We start from the raw sequence: 20,397 nt of genomic DNA, 5'->3' as shown, positions 1-20,397 counted from the left end.
GGTGATTTTGTGCAACAGTTGTTCAGTGGTGATACGTAAGTTTATGTCATTTGCAAAATTTCTGAATGGAACAAATTTGCCTTCCTTCATATTCTCACCTTGGTATGGAATTCCAGATCTTTTCTGTTTTGAAGAAATAATCTTATAACTGACTAAAAGCTTTCTGGTTCTAAGGTCTTCAACAAAGCTGAATAAACACATATCCAAAATATCACTTTTTAAATGACATCCACCATTGTCAAAATGAAAGTGTTTTCTTGGATTAGCAATCTCAACAAGTTGGCTTTCATTTTTTCTTCATTCTTGAATTTTCTTTTCATCAATATTCAATCTTCTAGCTACAGCTCAATTTCCTATTTCTTTGCCTCTTCAATTACAGCTAACTTTTCTTTCACTGTATATCTTTTAATTTTAATGCCTTTATGTGGCATGGAATCTTTAAAACTAGTCTTATCTGTATTGTTATAGTAATTTTATGTTACCAATAAAAATATTAAAGTTATAAAAATGATAGTTGCTAGCAGTTGTAACTGTTGCTGTTCATTTTATTTATAACACATATATATCATTTTCAATAAGATTTCATATGACAGTCAGAATCAAAATGTAAATTATGCATAAAAATAATATATAATGTATAATATAAAATTTATAGTATATGTTCATTTTAATTTTGTTCACAGTACAGTAAGTTTCTAATTTATTTGTGTTGGGCATATTGATGTGCAGCACTTATTTGAATAAATTTAGGAGTTAATGTACAAAATAATTAGTTCATTTCTTATCAAAATGTTCATATTCTGATAACAAATGAACTAATTTGAATAGTATAATTTGCTTAATGCTTTTTTTGGTCTCATAAAACTATGTCATTGTTTAAATAGAAAAATATTCCAATAAAATACATATTTTAATAAAAGATGGATGTCTTAAATGTAAGATACTAGTAAATAATATTGTTTATTATATTGCCAGTTAAGTATTAAAATTATTTAGCAAAATTATTAAACTTTATGAATACCTCAACAAATTCTTTGTTGCTAACATTTTTCAATGCCGAAATCCAATCTTCCATTTCTTTACGAGATTCTGCACAAAGTATCAAACGACGAAAAGGAGTAATCAACTATAGAAATAAATAAAATAATTATTTTTGTTATAACTGTTGGAGTGAAAAATATCAGAAAGAAATAATGAACATTTAATTATTACAGTTCTAACATTAACATTAACTGATAAGACCAATAAGCTTTAATTTGATTCAGTAAAATGATTTACATTTCTTTAAAATAGTAATTAATAATGAAAATAAAATTAATTAATCATTTACCTGAAAGCTATGATTCACATTTTTTGTACTACATTCAGCAATGCTTAAATCTGTCAAATCAATTTCTTCAAAAATCACAGACTAAAATTTAAATGTAAAATTATTTATTTATTTATTTACATTTATCAAATATTTAATGTTTTTAATAAAAACTATTAAAATAAAAAATAATATAAAAGCTAAATATAAGACACTGAAAACATATGAATGTTTTCAGAATACATATCTACCCATATATGAATTTTCACACATTTATTTGTTTCTATTTTTATTAAAAAATTATAACATATATTTGCATAGTTATAAAAATTTTTAAATGATATTAACAAGATAAAATTTGTATGTATGACTATATATATATAGTCATACATACAAATTATTCATTTAGTATATATATATATATATATTAAATGAATAATTTTAAAAATAAAAGAAATGATCTAAGTATGTTAAAATCATTACAATTATAAAGTTAAATTACTTAAATTAATTACATTACATTTTGCACTACTTTACAATATAATAAGTGATCTTAATTCATAACAAAGTTAAATATTAGTTTCTAGTAGACTGAAAAAATTTGCAACCATCTCATTATTAAAAATAAACACTTCCAATTATATTAAGCAGCCATTTTTTGTTACCTCTTCATTGAATACATAAATCAAACAAAAAGATGAAACCTAAATAAAATGTGAATGTAGGATACAGTATATGCATATAATATTATAAATAAATAAAAAATTGTATCATAAAATGTAAAAAAAATACTTTACACAAAAATATTGTATATATATATATAGGTTACTGCTATTTGATATAAATTAACACAAAAGTAAAAATTTTTCACTGACAAATAATGATTCCACATTTTTACTAAAATTACTTTATGCATTCAAGGAATTACAATAATTTCATATTTAAAATATAAAACTTTATAAATCAAATTAATTTAGTTTAAAAATTTTGATATTAATGGCTTAGTTTCTAAGGCTGAAAATGGTTTCTTGGTTTCTTGAAAATATAGCAATAATCTTAAAGAATCGAACAAATCAACATTTAAATACAGTAGCTTTTCATTAGCATCAACCCCTGTGAGAGTCTGTAACAGTTGGCAGTAGCTGATAGTTGACCTTAATAAGCATTGTGAAATTTTGTCCTCAAATAAAGTTACAGTGCATAGATATGGTAATATTAAACTATACATTTTATTTTATTGTAAGATTGCAATTTCTATTATTAGATTAATTTTTGTTTAATTTTATACTTGTCAGCCAGTTGAGAATATGAATATCAAAATCATCAATTATCATTTGCTTGATATCCATAAGAATACTTATTAATTTAGATTTTGATATTTTAAAAACAAAAATCATTAATAAAACTGTATAAGAACACACAGTACTTTCATATAACTTTCACATTACATATCATGTATTTTCATATACATATTGCCAGAATCTCCTGAAAATAATCCTAAAATTTTGAACATAAAGTCACTAAATTGTATATATTTTGTTGAAACTTTATGAAAATAATAATAATAATAATTCTACACTATGTATATACTTTTGACTAGAGAAAAGGTTGATAGTAACAGTTAACCAGATTTCCCTTAGGAAGAGTTAAGTGTTCAATAAAATATACAGCCAATTATAGAAACAAAGTCTAGTCTAAACCACAGCGTAGGTCTAGATTTTGTTCCCGTAATCAACCCACAGGGTTTGTACTAAAATATCAAAAACTGGTGATATTAATCAATAGTTAAAAATAAACAGGATTGATGCTAATGAGAATCACTGTAACAATTATGTTTTTGAAAAATATAAAAAAAAATGAAGAAATCACAAACTCTAGTAGACAATTGACTAGCATTATTTGCATAGTGGACTAAACAAAGGATATATAAAAATGTATAATGTACAGTACATAATGAATTTGATATTTTCCTATTTGCATCCCATTATTATGATAAGGAACTGCAAAGACAAGCATTTTTTTAGTGAAGTACAAGAATATTTAAAAACAAAAAAACAATAGGGTAGACTAAAGAACTAGAATAAACAAAGATCAATAATGCTAGTTTTTAGTGCTCCTGCTTTTACAATATTTTAAGAAAGATTTTTTTTTAAAATTATCTTTGAGATTATTTTTTAAAATTCAAATTTTAAAAAATTAACAAAGAGAATGCTTAAATTTTATTTTATTTAATATTTATAAACGTCAGTTGTTTATATTTTGTTTGCATGTAATCTTATAAGCAAATTGAAATAAAATCAATAAATTATTGCAGAATCACAAAATATTCACACACAAAAAACTCGTTGCTCTAAGCATAGCTTTACCCAAAATCTTATATATTCAAAATAATTAAAATATTAATCATTTACTTTAATACAAATGAATTAACTAAATATAATAGAAATGATTTTCATAAATCTTTCAACTTAATGAAAAATTATACTAAATACTAATTGATAAATGACTTTAAAAAATTAAATTCACTTTAAGTAAAACTATAAAATAATTTGTTTAGATAACACAACTATGTTACTTATATTACAATAAACAAAACAAATATTCTGGAAATATTTATGTACAAACTACAACTTTACTAATTTTTCTTTTATTTCATGTAACATACATCTATAACTGAATTTACAATTTTTATATAAATTTTAATGTGACAAAAATTCTATTAATTTAACTATATTGTTCTGCAGAACAAAATAACCAGCCAGTTATTATGTTATATTAGTTTAAGTGTAATTTGTTACAAATCTTTGTAAAGTGACCTATACCTTGGCTAATTTCTTTTTAGTAATAAAAGAATGAAAAGAAATCATGATCATCTAATACTGGAAGAAAGTCTTCAAGAACTGATGAAAATGAATCTCCTGAATCAGAATGTGGATATTAATTTGAAAGACATGTCTGCTTCTGCTCAGGATCATATCAGTGAAATGGATCAAAAAATCCTATAAAAAGTCAATGTGCAGATGCTCAAAAAGTTGAAAATGGAACAGATTGAGAAGAAATCTTTCTTAATATATTTTTGAAGTTTGACTCTTTATATCTTACAGATTTGATTAAAAATTTATGCAAACCATATAAAATGAAAACTCAATTATCTTGAATGGGACCAGGGAAAATTTCAGATAACCTAGAAACTCATTTGTTTTTGTATTTTGGGTACAGCATGATGTATTGTGCATTTAAAGTTTTATGGATAATAAATATAAGTACTATAATGCAATTACTATTTTATAATAACTACTATTATGCAATTACTACAATTAATTACTTTATTCAAAATCTAACATGGCACTACAATGGACAGACAACTTACAACCTGTTAGTGATTTTCAGTTACAAGGAAAGTTTAGTCTTTGTGTATAATACTTTGTGATAAGTACTGTACAACCAACCTCTGTACAATGCTATACATTGTTTTTTTTTTAACTGTTTTAGATAATTCAGAGTTTTGGATAATTGAGTTTCCACTGTATAATGAATAATACTTAGATTTAAAAATATCAACTCTGTCTTGTGCTGTCTTATGTCATCAAATCATCCATCTTTACGACTAAATAAATAAGTAATAATAATAAATAAAAACGGAGAAATCATTCAAAAGAGTGAAAAGAGTAACAAATATTAGGCTCAAAATAGAACAGATTTATATAGAGAGGATAGTAAGGATAGAAAATGAACAGAGCCAATAAAAGTATGACAAATAAGATACTTGGAGAAAACTAACAATATTAAAATTCAAAAGAGACATTAAGATCAGTTTTAATTCTACATTATAAGCCTATACAGTAGATAAGGAGGATGAATTAAAACAAACTGAAAGAAACTATCACAATAGTATGAACCAATCATAAAGAGAAAAAAGACACAAAGTTACAAATCCAGTCAGATGATGACAAAAAAGAATCAGATGTTAGAAGTACATTGGGAATGCACTTATTCTCAGAATAAGTCACTGCTAGAGTCACCTCAATTAAATTTTTTAGAATGTTGAAAATACTTATCTCTGTCATTCAGAAGTTCAATAAGGCAACTCCAACCAAATAACTTGTTGAATTTGTGAATATAATAAAATGTATAAACTGTATAAAATGTAATGAAATAAACGGACGTCCACTGAAGCTCAACCCCACCCTCAGCCCAATCCTGTAATTTTTTGCTGATAACAAAATATTCGTAATTGCAGGATTTTCTGGCTATCTGATGAGTATCTGTTATTAATTTTAATCTTTTTTATTGGATTGTTTCTTTATACTGTATTATTGTAATCTCAAATAATTGGAGGAAAATTATGATGTCTGGAAATTGTAATTGAGGATGTCCATTCTACTGATCGAAAAAATAAATGAACAGCCTACGGGCTGTCCATAAATGACGTCCACACTGAAAGGGAGGGAGGGGGTTAAGACAAGTCGGACAAGATGGGAGGGGTTGAGCTTCAGTGGACGTCCGTTTATTTCATTACATTTATACAGTTTATACATTTTATTATATTTATTTCAAAATTGATTGTATGTTTTGTTTCTACTTATGGTATTTATCACTCATAAAGTGATAAAGGTTTTAAGGGGATCGAGTTTCGTTGGATGTCCGAAGTGGGAGGGGTTTCGGACACTTGGAAAAACCAGAACTTGGGACCAGAGCGGGAGGGGGAGTAAAAAGTTTAAGCAAAGTGTGGACGTAATTTATGGACAGCCCCTATTTAAGTATATTAAAGTTTTTAAAAATCATTTGTATTTGATATATTACGAAAGTCTGGTTCAATAATTACAGGACTTCTATATTTTTTCTTTTGCAACAGTCTATCTAATTTTCTCAATTACATTTCGAAACACTCAGTATATCAATCATCATTGGTATAAACCAGTGATGACTAAAATAAACAAATGGAATAAGATAAAATCAATGTTCATTTATAAACAGAACTTTATCTACGGTTCTCATTTTTTTATTTTTATTTTTTATTTTACATTCAGAAATTACATTTTCTTTTAATCCACTTTATAACATTTATACAGTAGTGAAAATCGGGAAACAAAGGGGTATTCTTTTTAAAATCAAAAATATATATAGTACACCAAAAATAAAAATAGCTAATTCAAAAAGTAACAACACATATCCTCATTTTCATTCTAAAGAATCTGTTTAATTAAAAATTTTGATATAAAAATTAAAAATATGTAACTCCGTATTATTTCAGTATTCCCTGTGGATTGAACATTGACACAGCGAGATGCAATCGTCTTAATTAAATCTTTTTTATTTTTAAATTAATTTACTTGACTAATTTCGTGAATTAATTTTTCAATTGTAATTGTTTAACATCAATGTGTCTACAAAAATTAAATCATTTATTTAGATGTCAATATAGATTTCCAGATTATAATTTTAGTATTGTATATAAAAATTAATATTCGACTAAATGTAATAGTTAATTTTTGATATATTCTTTAATTCAAAAAATAAATAAATACATTTGTTTAAAAAGATAAGTCAGTTAAACAGGAATAAAAATGGCACGCCAAGTTGTGAAGATTTCAAAATAAATATGCCATACAGTTTAAAAATTAATGTTTCTTCTTTTTATTTTTAATCAAAATACATATTAACAAACATGTTAATATTATAATAAATTGATCAAAAGAGTTGCCTTTTTCAGCACTCTTTTGAATGAATTTTAGGATATAGGCCTGTGTCTTTTTCTTGAAGTAAATAGTGTCCCAATATTTGCTGATTAACATAACATATCTAAGAAGTATGAGCTCTATTCTGAGCACAGTAACGTCTCCAGTTAACAAATATCGCGTCTTGGTTAAAACTTCAGCTACAAAATCATCTCACCTTTGTGCAGAGACGTTATCATAGCTGATAACAATGTAATTAACATAAAAAGCAATTTAAAAGCAGTGCTAATTCATTTTTATTGCTGCTATATTTTATACGCAGTGCATTTCGGGATGAGTAACCCGTCTTCAGTGCAATGCATGTTTAATGGAAAGCAATAAACTAATTAACAAATTTAAATTAACTTAAAACATAATTTGTTTTGTGATATATATAATTTTTTCCAATATCTGCATGCATTATTAGTGAATGAAAGTCATTTCATAATAAATTACTAACTACAAATATGCATAAGTAACAATAAATCCATTAAACGATCATTTCCCACAGGGATATATTATAATCTCAAAGACCGGTACATTTACAAATACTCTATTCGTTTACCTTAACCTAAACAAATATTGACATCAATTAGAACGATCAAAGATTTTACCTTTCTATCTTTTGCATAGTAAAGTTTCCGTGGTTTTAAACGGAAATAACGTTTTTTCCATCTCTATAAATTAAAAAACGAAAAATTTTGTAATTAAGCAATTAAACGTTTAAATTATTACTATAAAAACATTAAAATGGTAAGTTTACCTGAAAAGAACTAGTTTGTTTCATAAGAAAATCTTCTTTAATGCATACCTAAAATAAAACAGTATTAATAAAAAGTTAGTAAAAGATAATAATTCAATATATATTCATATATTAATTTTTAAAAGTATGAAGGTCTACTATTTTGATCTACTATGATTAAATTTTGTCCATTTTAATACAGTTTACAATATATATAAATATGTAGCTACTTTAAAACAGATATTTTAAAGTGCAATTTACGAGCGTTTAAAGTTTAAAAAAAAAAAAAAAAAATTACTTATTGAAATACACCCAATACAACCAATTGTTTCCACATGGTATACACATTTCAGAAAAACCATGTAAAAAAGTGTAAAAAAGATACCGTCCATGTGGAAAATAGAAGATTGATTCCGGACTTTATAAACCAGTAAAAAAATCAAGCAACGAGTTGCTTGACTTTCCTGGCAACGTTTAAAACTGTGTGTGTGTGTGGCCATCTGTTATAAAAAGTTTTAAATAAAATATCATATTATTAATTATTATAAAATGGCAAAAAGCTTAATTTTCATGGTAGGGATCGGTTTTATTTTTAAAAAAAAAAAATTGTAAATGCTACTAACGAGTAAAATCGTCATTAGGTCCGATCCTCCTACTCGCGATATGACACGACCCCTTTATCTCCCCAACTCCAGACCTTTAACCACCAAAATTTAAAGAGCATCAATCATCCTAATGCACAAACCTCCCTGTAAAATTTCAGAAATTTTCAAGAAAAAGCATACGAGTTATTAGGTTTCTAAGAGGGTGACAAAATCGTGCCACCCACCCACCCAGAACCCCCCCCCCCGAATTTTTTTGAATTTTTCGACATTTCAAGGTCCCGAGTCCAAAAATGTAAAAATCTTGGGGTCATTTTTTTACTGATCGCCATACTTTCCTTCTGTTATATATATAACAGAGCCAGGAAAGTAGTAGTAATAATAACAACAATAATACGATAAACTACTTAATATAATAAGATGTATCTAAAGAAAGCGTTTCAACTTTCGTTAATAAATGAGATAAGTGACGTTTTAACTTATCAGTAAAAATTAATAAATTTATACTATTCGCACAAATTTTATTTTTTATCCGATTTTTTTTTTAATTAAACACCAAAATACCGCTAGCTTTTAACAACAAATGGCATACAAAAACTATTCCGTATTGAAAGAAACCAGAAGAAACGCAATCATACAAACAAATCGTCAGACTTCGATTTAAATTTTTTCTGACCGCTTCACTCGAGTAATAAAGTCGGAATGAAAGTCTAATTGTCGCTACAGACGTTCAAATAAATCGGAAAAAACGCCAAATCTTAAAATTTACTTCAGCGTTTGCAGCAGCCTTAAATGCAAATTCTAAGAATTGTTTAAAAAAAAAAATAAAGTAAAAAGAGCAATTTTCTAGAAAAGAAAAAGTTTAAATATTTTTTCTTAAAATTGAAAGCAAATTAAGATTTTTTTTAAGGCAAATTTCTTGAAACGTGTTGGATGAAAACAGAAGCAGGCAAGGGATCTTGGATGACCTTCCCGATACTCTAACAGGAAGTTAAGGAGACTAAGAAGGAAATCTGATAATTTTCAATTACAATTTCCAAAAGTAAAGATAAGCCTTATTTTTAATGGCAGGAATGGGTTAAAAAATTGCAAATGCCAATAATGAGTAAAATTTTCATTAAAACTCTGAGATATGACCTCCTATCTCCTCTATCTTCTGACTTGATTTATAATCTCCAAAATGTAATAGAATCAATACCCCATATATAGAAGTATTCCGGCCAAATTTTAATAATTTTGGTCCGAGGGATTTTGAGATATAAAGCAAAATAAAGACTAATTTAAAAAACGGGAGCAAAATTCTGTATGTTTTTTTTGGAATTAGGGGACCTGTAAATGTAGAAAAACGAAAAAAACTCGGAGGATCAGAATTACAACCGATTACAATACTTTTCCTCTGTTCTATAATAGCCAAGATAAAATCGTGTAAAAAGAAAATTGATTTTTTTTCAGGTCTTGCGGAATCAAAATCGTGTAAAAATAGAATTGGGTGTGAATCATCGATATGACAAAAAACTGACATAAATATATGTTTATTTAATCCAAAGATTTAGTCGAAGTTCATTTCAAATTAATCATCTATAAATTAAGCAAACTTCAATCGATCTTAATGATCATATTGATCAATAATCATCTTTAAAAATTATGAAACATTTATATTCAGAATATTTTGTATTTGTATTTCGAATTATATTTTGCATTTATTTGTTTTTCGAATTAAAATAATAATAAATAAAATATTCATTATAATTGTTTTATAACATAATTATAAATTGTAAGTAAATAGAATATTTTCTTAAACACCACATATAAGGAAAAATTTAAGCCTGATATTTAAAATTATTGATAATTTTATTGATTTTATGATTTTATTGATAATTTTTACTTTCAGAAAATTGTATAAAAGTAATGAGTTTATATTAAAAATCGTTTATTTAAATAAAAAATCAATATGAATTTAATCAATCCATTTCTTATAAAGATTTATTGATGAATTATCTTATAATATAATCGAGATAGGTTGATGATGATGATGATAATAATAATAATAATAAGCGCAGAGCCCAAACGGTTAGGAGTTGAAAGTTGAAATTTGGTACACAGTTAGGGTACGTACAGTACACTAAGAAGGGATTTTTCAAAATCCCCCCCGCGGGGAGAGGGAAAGGATTAAGGTTTATCGTAAAGAACTCAGCTTCTACTGTACTATCTTACATGCAATTTTTTATTTTTAACTGCGTTTTAGTAGGGTACCACGTGGGGATGAAAGAAGTGTATTCCTTAACAATGGAAGTGTTAAGAGAAAGAGACGTGCAAGATTTACAAGCGCAGATGCGATTTTTTGCGTTTTTGCGGGAAATCGAACATATTTTTAGACCCATCTAAAAATTCTCTAATTAGTCTGAAAAAAGGTGTACCTAATTCTTGCATTCTGTGAAAACGGGTAAAATTGGCTATCTTAATCTTCGCTATCGTTACTTTTTGCCCGAGCAACGCCGGGCTTATCTGCTAGTCATTATATAATTGATAATGATTATTATAACATTTTTAAACAAATTAAGTCGTTTTCCAAGAGTCTGTCATTGGATTAATTTTTTTATGTAAATGATTTATGATTTCTTGTATTTATTTATTAATAAAATAATATATGCGGATAGCAAAATAATTTCTCGTATTCAAAAATATATTAATAGCTTGATATAAAATAATTATTATACAAAAAATCTCGTTTGTGTAAATATATTAGTTATGTTGATTAGATATGAGAATAGGTTTAGAAATTCGAAAAGTAGATGTTAATTCTAAATATAACTAAATATAAAAATTTATTATTTAATGAAGTGAATTTAATGAACTTGTGTTCATATAAATTTTTGAAATTTTTAATGATAATTATTAATGCCTTATCACTAACAATTAAAGCTTTTTTATTATTGTTTTATTCGTTTATTATAATTATTCAAGTTAAATTAAAATTAATATTAAGACCTGTATTAGAGAAATTTGAGACTTAATTTAAAAAAATAGAAGTCATAATTAAAAGTTTTTTAAGATTATTATTTTCTTTTAGAATCCTAAAAGATATTTTCTATATTCCTCATTTTAATCTTTGATTGATTGATGGCTTAATATATTGACAAGACAACACCAGCACACTATTGATTAGATGGCAGGCCTAAAGTTTGACTATTAAAAGCAGGCGTGACCCACAGTAGAATGAAACTTAAGTAAAGAAATACCATTCAAACTATTTATTTAAAAAAAAAATGATGAGAGCCCAGATACTCTCGCGGCTAAGGAGAAATACTGCGACATCAGGTCAGTCATTATTGAGTAGAATCGATTGTACTTTAACAGATATACATCACGAAACTATATTTATTTAACTAATAATAATCATTAGTAATTTTCAAACCTTTAACAAAAACAAAAAGAAATTATATGCAAGATTAATAATATATCTTTTAATGCCATGTCTTGATATATCTTCTTTAAGTTAAATAAGAAAAAGTAAAACGTAAAACATAATAATTATTTATTAAAATATCGTACTGTTAATCTGTACTATTCTGCTGAAACAATCCATTCGATTCTGAAAATAAGCTGGCCCGATAATTGTACATTTAAGATTCCTTTTTGTATCTGTACCAAATTTCGGTCTTTAAATTTGTATGAATAGTCGAGTCTCCAACTGATATCACTATGATTCCAGTTCTCCGTAATAGACAACTCAATCCAATTTAATAGAAATAACTCAGACTGATAAAATATGGTTTAAAATTGTCATTGTCATTTGGTTAATAGCAAGCTGCAGCCTAGATCAAGATAAAAATAATCAACTTAAAAAGTGTAAAAACTGTGTAGAGATAGCATAAGATAAAACACAATTTTTAAAAATGAAGTAAATTTTCAGGACAAACAACTTTATTTTAGATGACTTTTGGGTAACAGAAGTCTAAAAAACAAGAAATTAAATATTACTGACTAATAATGAACTGATGTTCCATTATGTTATTGTCGCAATTATCGTTCACTTAAATATTAAATATTTGCGCATATTTTCATTAAGTAAAAACAAAAGTAGTTTTCATTTTTTGCATATAAATCTCATTGGGATTAATATCAAAAATTATATAAATATGATATTTCATTTAATAATTTATTTTATTTTTCTCGATATTTTAAACATTTAAAGTCGTATTCGCAATATAAAGTTATTATCTATAGGTTATGCCAGTTTTAATTTACAGAATAGTATTTATTACATTACACAGTTAAAATTTCGAAGATAAATCAATTATTCTGCTCTGTTTGATATTAACAGTGTATTCCATTAATAAAATGTGAAAGTATTGACTGTGATATTGAAAAATGTTATCACATTTTTAATTACTTGTTATGTATTTCAGACTGTGAAAATAGAAAACATTGTTTACAGAAAATATTTAGATTTAAAATCCGATCATTTCCTGGAAAAGAGCATTTTGTCTATATTATGAGCTCTTTAGAATGAATAAATTAAATAAATTTAATTTAATTGTGCTCATTTTTAGTGAAAAATAATTGCGCCAAAAATCAGCTTATCATCAATTTTTTTAAATATAATTTGTTTATGTGATTTATAATAAATAATTTAGTTCGAAGTTTTCTTGTTCTCTTCCTTCACGTGATCATTCCATTCCAGAATTATCATTGTCAGTAGATCTGATCTACTTATTACTTAGAATGTGCTAGGCATAAATAATAAATTCAAACTAAACTAAAATGTTCTCTCTTTTACTAACCACAGTGAAGATATTTTAATTAAAATTAAAATCTTTTAAAAGTGGCTTATCTTAACCTAACAAAGTAGTACATTTACGTTATCTTCAGTGTCGTTGTATTATTATTTACACATTCGATAAAGTCTGAAAATATTTAAACTCCGAACTTATTGATAATTTTTGATTTAATTTTCGAATTATTATCGCTCGGCTTCTTCGTTATTATCGAAATTCTGTTATTTACGTAATATTAATGATAGTTACCAAGATAACAAACATTGTTATTCATTTATTCTGATTGAACAAAAGTATGTAACGAGAAATGCATCAAATCAAATTCAATTATTAATTTTCTATAAAAATTCGAATAATTTGATTGAGTTATTTTATAGCGTTTTACAATATAAAACTTGAGATAATGTTATTTAAACAAAATAAAAAGAAACTTATTTTACTTAAATGACTTACGAGAATGCAGATTCACATTAAATATCCTTATAATTATGACATCACAATGAGTCTGATGTCTGAATTAAACTATTATACCGAAAATTTTCATAGTAAATTGAAACGCACAATTCCAAATTTAATATGCAGAACGACAGAATAATATTTCCCGTATATACTGTAAATTAGTATACAATATTTTTATAAATTTAGCCATCGTCATTTTTAAAAAAACACTATAAACTACAATTTATTTTTGTAGCTGAAAAGATTAACATGATTTTTCGCGAGGCTAATATTCATAGATTAACCTCAATTTTATCTATTATAGATAAACCTGACCTGCATAAAAAATTAGTATTAACATATTATTAAATAATTGAACGAAAAACGATTTTTTCACATAAAAATAAATAATATATAATTAAATTCTTATTCCATCTAAAAAAAAACTAAAATAAAACCTTCAATATTGTATCTGAATAATTACTATATTCTGTTATCAATATATTCATCGAAATTCGTTATAGCCTTATTGATTCTATCTAGGACAATGTTTGCTATTGCGTCACGTGTTTCAGTATTTAGGCCGGATCTCCACTTTCGTGAAATGAGTTTTAAAACAGAATTTTCTTAAATGACCAATCACGCGTCAGAAGATTGTAATATATTGAAACCTGATTGGTTATTTCAGATAACGCTTATATTTTTAAATTCCTACTATTAGTTCACACTCTCCCTATATATATATATATATCTTGTTCAAATTTTCAATCGTTAATAAAATACTTTTTATTCATCCACTCAAGTTCAAATACATGTTTTAAAACTTGGAGTGGATGACACTTGATGTTAATACAGTTTTTTTCAAATATTAATTCATTAATTAAATTTAATTAATTAATTTTAGTTTTATATGGGAGAAAAAATTTCTCTTATATAAGATATTTAGCATATGTATATACATATTTATATTAATTGTAATTATTTAATAAAAAGTAACTAGAATAAAATTTTTCTTTGTTGACCTAAGTAGGAATTGACTTTAAAATAATTATTTTTATATTACTTGTTACAAAGATGTTGATTACTTGGGTTAATTAAAGTGATCAACGCGTTAATTTTTCGAACGATTAAAATTTATCATCATAAAGATTAAATTTAATCAAATTATCGCAGAATTTGAAATTAAATATATTTCAATACTCACTTTCTTCAAAGAACAAACTGAAACCTGAAATGTCTTTACGTAGATTACCAATAAAACGTATACGAACATTAACTACGAATATTAGCATAATCAGAATTATTCGTGACTTGAAATTTAAGATTAAAAGCAAGATTAACTGAAGATCAATTTTTTAAATCTTAAGACTAATCGAAATTAATATATTTTTAAAGTGTTTAACAACTATTATTTAGTTCTTTACATATGAATTTCGTGAAGGTGAGTTCTGTCTTTAAGTTATAAAATCGGCCGAATCGGCCAGATTTTATAACTTATATGCAATAAAAGATTCAGTTGATATCGAGATAAACAGTGTTCCTCATGATTTTTCATAGGTGATGAGATTTGGTTTCGAGAACCTTTACTCATCCACGGAGTTCGACTAGTCAGATCACCCCTAATGAGCAAAATTGAAGATAGCCATCTAGCCAGTAATTTAAATTACTTATGCTTCGCATTAACAAAAATCAATCAAACGGTTCTCAAAAGTTTACTTAAACTACAGACTTCGGCTACGCTAATCTGAGAATCGACGTAGGATTTTAATAAAGTAGGCCTACATTAAATTAAACTTATTCGTACATCCATCATCTACGATGCTGAAAAAGTTAATAAGAATTCATAGTTATAATTCATTGAAAATGCAGTCGGAATTTTCCGGAAGTCGTTTATTTAAAATAAAAGACGTCGCTAATAGTTTGAAATATATATATATACATGCACACACATACATACATACATACAAACAAATAAACAACATGAAGGATTTCTATAACAAGATATAAAAAATATATAATCTATGGCGTAGATTGAAGCAAATTTTCTGCGATTTATTTATAATAGGTTACATTAACTTTATAATTGCTATCTTCAACGAGCAATTATTTATTGTAACATTATCACAATGCCAAACTGCAATTTTCAATCACATTTTTAATTTATTTAATTTAATATATATCCTATCCATCTCAAATTATTTTATAGTAGTGTAGATCAGTGTTTCTCAAACTTTTTGGACCGCGACCCCCCTTCTGCACTTAAAAATTTCAAAGGACCCCCGAAGAATGTGTCGAAAAACATCCCGGAGGGAGGGGGTTAGGCTCGTATTTAAATATTTATATTATTTTTATTATTTATACGTGCAATTTATTTAAGTAAAAATTATTTTATATATTTTTTATTTCTATTATTTCTAAACATGAATCCATAGTAAATTTATAAAATATTTGAAAAAATTGATCTGGCATCAATTTTTCAGCGACCCCGCAAATATTATTCACGACCCCCTTGGGGGTCGCGACCCACACTTTGAGAATCACTGGTGTAGATAAACTTTCCTGCAATAGCGTGCATCTAACTCCTTTCAGGAGAAAATTTTTGAATTGAAATAACGTGACTTCCGGTGCAAACCAGAAGTTCGTATATAGTTAATCGGGCCTCCCGCCCCTAAGATTTTCATATCTAGTCTCGACTTTCACCTATATAACTCCGTTCTCGAGTTTAAGGAAGAACAGACAGCCGGCGAAAGTGAGCATTTATAGGTCTACAATTTTTTCAAATTTCAGCCCAATTAAAATAATAGTAGATTTAGAAATAAAAAATTAAACGAAACAGTTAAACTCAGTCGTAGATTATGCTAGTGCTAAACTGTAATTATTCTTGGTTAAGTTGTTTTGTTCATCCGCTAAAGTGCTATTGCTTAAATATTTATGATATAGCTTCGACTTTAGCTCAGACACGACCTCAGAAAAATTATCACTTCAGATCGATTGCCAACAATCTGAGATGACAAATTTTAAATTATGTAAAGCAAAATAATAATAATAATTTTAAAAAATCAGTATCATTGCAGAAACATAATTATTAGAGAGAAATCAAAAATAAAGGAAACCTAATAAAATCTTTATCGAAAAATTAAAAAATAATTTCAGTTATAGGCCTATATAGCAAGAAAGCTAATTATAAAAATAAATAAAAGGATTAATTTCAGATTTCGATTCTAAAATAAAAATAATTCCGACCCGCAATGTCAAAAATACTTTTTGTATGAGATAGATATCCAACGTTTTAAAAGTTATTTTACTTGTAAGATATATGTTTATATTTTATCAGATGATTTCAATAAACTGTAATTTTTTTCATGTCAATCTCGAGAATCGTATTCATTTTTGCTGTATCACTTACAGAAAAATGAAAATCGTCATCGTCGCTGTCAACTGCTATAACAGTTTAAATTTGTAACACGATATCATATTCTCATTACAAATTGGAGTGATTATGTCTCAAATGTATCAATTAATAAAGCAGATTAATCGATCATAGATAATGAAGATCTCCATTTACAAAGCAGTATCGCCTGAAATATTCTTAGCCAATTATTTTATAATTTAATAATGTACTTATCAAAAGAATTAATAAAAATGAATTACATGAAACTGATGTAAGTCGATCAGATTTAGCTGTTCAAACTTATTACTTTTTCTTTTATTTTTCATATTTTAATTATTATTATATAGGCCGCAGATGATGTTTCAAGTAACTACGTCCACAATTGTGAAATAATTACGAAGATAAAGCAAAATAAGCAATATTGATTAAAACTATTTTTAATATATTTAGGTTAGAAAAACTAGATCGCGTGCGTAAACAAAGATTCGCACACAATAAAACCAATTATTTGATAGTAGCGCATTAAAATTCGCAGAATGCATCCCTGAGAATTTTAATATATTTCTGAAAGCCATCATAATAATTTTCTATTTATTTTATGCAGTTAAATTAAAATTATATTGCATTAATTATTGAAAATTGTTCATAAAATTAAATAAAATTCTTAACGAAAATATACAATACTTGTAAACAAAACATTATTTCTTTAAAATTTAGCTAAAATTTATCTACATAGTAAACTAAAAATCACAGATAACTTGTAAATTTATTTAATGTTTGAATTATTTTTATTTATTATTATTTTTTGAGTTTGTCAATTTCATAAGATTTTTTGTAATTCACACATAAACATTTGAAGCACTATTTTAATTTCTACGCTAATTTTTTTTTTTTTTTTTTTTTTTTTTTGCTATTTATATGAATGAGTAATTTCAAAATAGCTCAAATTAAATAATTATTGCAAAGAACAATAGAATTTGTTTTCTATTTTAGAGAGAGAAAATATCGTCAAATAATTTTCATAAATCCACTTAATATGTAAAATTGTATCACATTTTATAAAGAAAACGACTACGAAATTAATATACCAGTGTACAAAATTATATACTTGAATGTAGTTTTTTTTATTATTATTAGTTTTTATACCAATTACATAAATTTCAGAGGATAATTACATAATAATTATTAATTATCATCTTCTAGCTCCTTCACGTTATTAAACATTATGTAACTACATTTTCGATGCTAGTTTATCAGTAGTTTGCATCCGAATAATTCCTTAAATCAGAAAATTTAATTCATGTATGTGGAGGTTCAACAGACGTAAGTTAATTAAATTGAACTCTGTTCGTTTGAATATTACTATACAGTAATATAGCATTCGTGTGCATTCTAAATTTTTATTATTTTTATTAATTTTTATTTGTTGCTTATGTAGAAGCGAAATATTGTTCGGAAATATTTGATGATAAATAAATATTTCATAATAATAATTATTCTATTAACTAGTAGATGCTTTGATCAAACAACGTGTGGCCGGGTCAGCTAGTATATTATAAATGTTAATCGAAATAAATCTATAAAAGTAAATCTTTCCAAATCACTTTCACTAGTCATTAATAAATTCAATAATTAACATTTCGATATTTCAGTGAAATCAGAAAAAAATCTGCTAGATTTTTATTTTACATAATAAATTCTTATCTATTAAAATTTTATAATGAATATTTTAATCTATATATATAAAAACGAATGTGTGTGTGTGTTTGTCCTTCATGCATTACCACACCATTTATCCGACTGCCATGAAACTTTGGGAAGTTGTTTAATACATTCCCGCGAAGGTTTGTGGCATATGTGAAGATCACCATTTCCCCCCTTTCAAAAGTATATTTATATATGGATTAAGGCTTTTATGTCCAACAGATGGCGCTAACTTCAGACGACCTAAGTTTGCTTTTCTGTGAGGCATTATGCTTTTCTGTGAGAATGGACCTAAGCAGATCATTTTCTACCTACCTATATAAATAAAATACAACGTTTGTTTATTCCTACCGATTCCTTTGAAATTTTGACACAACGTTGCATTCGAATATGCACGTGTTTTTATATAATAAACATGTCGAAATTCGCCCTACGGAGGGAGATGGACGGGATTAAGGCTTACCGTGAAGAACTCGGCTTCTATTTATACTATTTTACATGAGGTTTTTTGCGTTTTTAATTGCGTTTTAATAGGTGACGTCAACAGAATATACACTAAAAAGGGATTTTTCGATATTCTCCAGCGGGGAAAGGGACAGGATTAAGGCTTACTGTGAAGAACTCTACTTCTATTTATACTATTTTACATGCGGTTTTTTGCGTTTTTAATTGCGTTTTAATAGGTGACGTCAACAGAATATACACTACAAAGGGATTTTTTGAAATTCCCCCCATGTGGGAAGTGTTACACATTTATAATAGATACATTTTGAGCCACAACAACGCGTGGCCGGGTCAGCTAGTGATGTTATAAATAAGAAAGAACAGATTTTTCAAATAAAAACATAATAAATTATAATGATATTTCTGCACTAATTACAAAAAAACTACTTTCAAAATTTGTCGACATCAACTCCGGAATACGTGATCGACTAGTCAGAAATCCATAATTAAGAAGTTTCATAAATGAACTAATTAATGTTAATAATTATTTGGGCAGATAAACACTGATAAACGGAGCACAAGTAATAAAACCTGCCTAATAAGCATATAATGCAGCAATAAAATGTAGAATATAAATATTAACGAGATTAAGGAAGAACAGACAAACAGATGGACTGACGATAATGGGAATTTATAGGTCTACAATTTTTTTCAAATTGTAGCCCAATAAAACACACATAGCAAATGCATAATATCACACCGGATTGTCAAGGCGGTTAAGGCGTTGGCGTAACGCTCTGTCACCGGGGCCCTGGATCGAATCCGGAAGAATCACCCGAGGAATTGTTCATAAGCGGAAGTCCCGGATATGTTGGACTCCATCTCTCACCACTCGGTCGTTCCCCTTATGGATCTGGCTGAACTCATAATGGATATCTATTTCAAAACGCCCTCTTAACGCGTACAGGTGAAAGAGCAAAGTAGAAAAAATTTAGCAACGAGTTGCCTAACTTTCCTGGCAACATTTAAAACAGTGTGTGGCGCCATTTGTTATGATATTTTATTTTAAAACTTTTATATTTTTAATCATTATAAAATGGAAAAAGTTTAATTTTGAGGGTAGAGATGGGTTTAATAAAAATATTGTAAATGATAACGAATAATAACGAGTAAAATCGTCATTAAGTTCGACCCTACTGGAAATAGAACACACGACCCCCTCTATCTCCCCACCTCGTTGACCTTTAACCGCCAAAATTTAATGGCATCAAT

At 26.6% G+C, this 20,397-nt stretch overlaps 1 protein-coding gene across 2 annotated transcripts in view; it reads right to left on the bottom strand.

Moving 5' to 3' along the window:
* Window positions 1–20,397, bottom strand: part of LOC136989035 (diacylglycerol kinase delta) — a 134,785-nt gene that overhangs the window by 86,816 nt on the left and 27,572 nt on the right. For both annotated transcript variants that reach the window (XM_067287083.1, XM_067287082.1), the window contains exons 2-5: window positions 7,790–7,837; window positions 7,641–7,703; window positions 1,331–1,411; window positions 1,022–1,126 (exon numbers count right to left, since the gene is read on the bottom strand). In XM_067287083.1, the coding sequence (XP_067143184.1) occupies window positions 1,022–1,126; window positions 1,331–1,411; window positions 7,641–7,703; window positions 7,790–7,837 (297 nt within the window). The remainder of the gene's footprint in view (window positions 1–1,021; window positions 1,127–1,330; window positions 1,412–7,640; window positions 7,704–7,789; window positions 7,838–20,397) is intronic.

Source organism: Centruroides vittatus, unplaced genomic scaffold, assembly GCF_030686945.1.
Source record: "Centruroides vittatus isolate TY-2023 unplaced genomic scaffold, ASM3068694v2 scaffold_435, whole genome shotgun sequence".
Lineage (NCBI taxonomy): Eukaryota > Metazoa > Arthropoda > Arachnida > Scorpiones > Buthidae > Centruroides > Centruroides vittatus.
The sequence above is the reverse complement of the archived record's forward strand: the minus strand, read 5'-3'. Positions and strand labels throughout refer to the sequence as shown.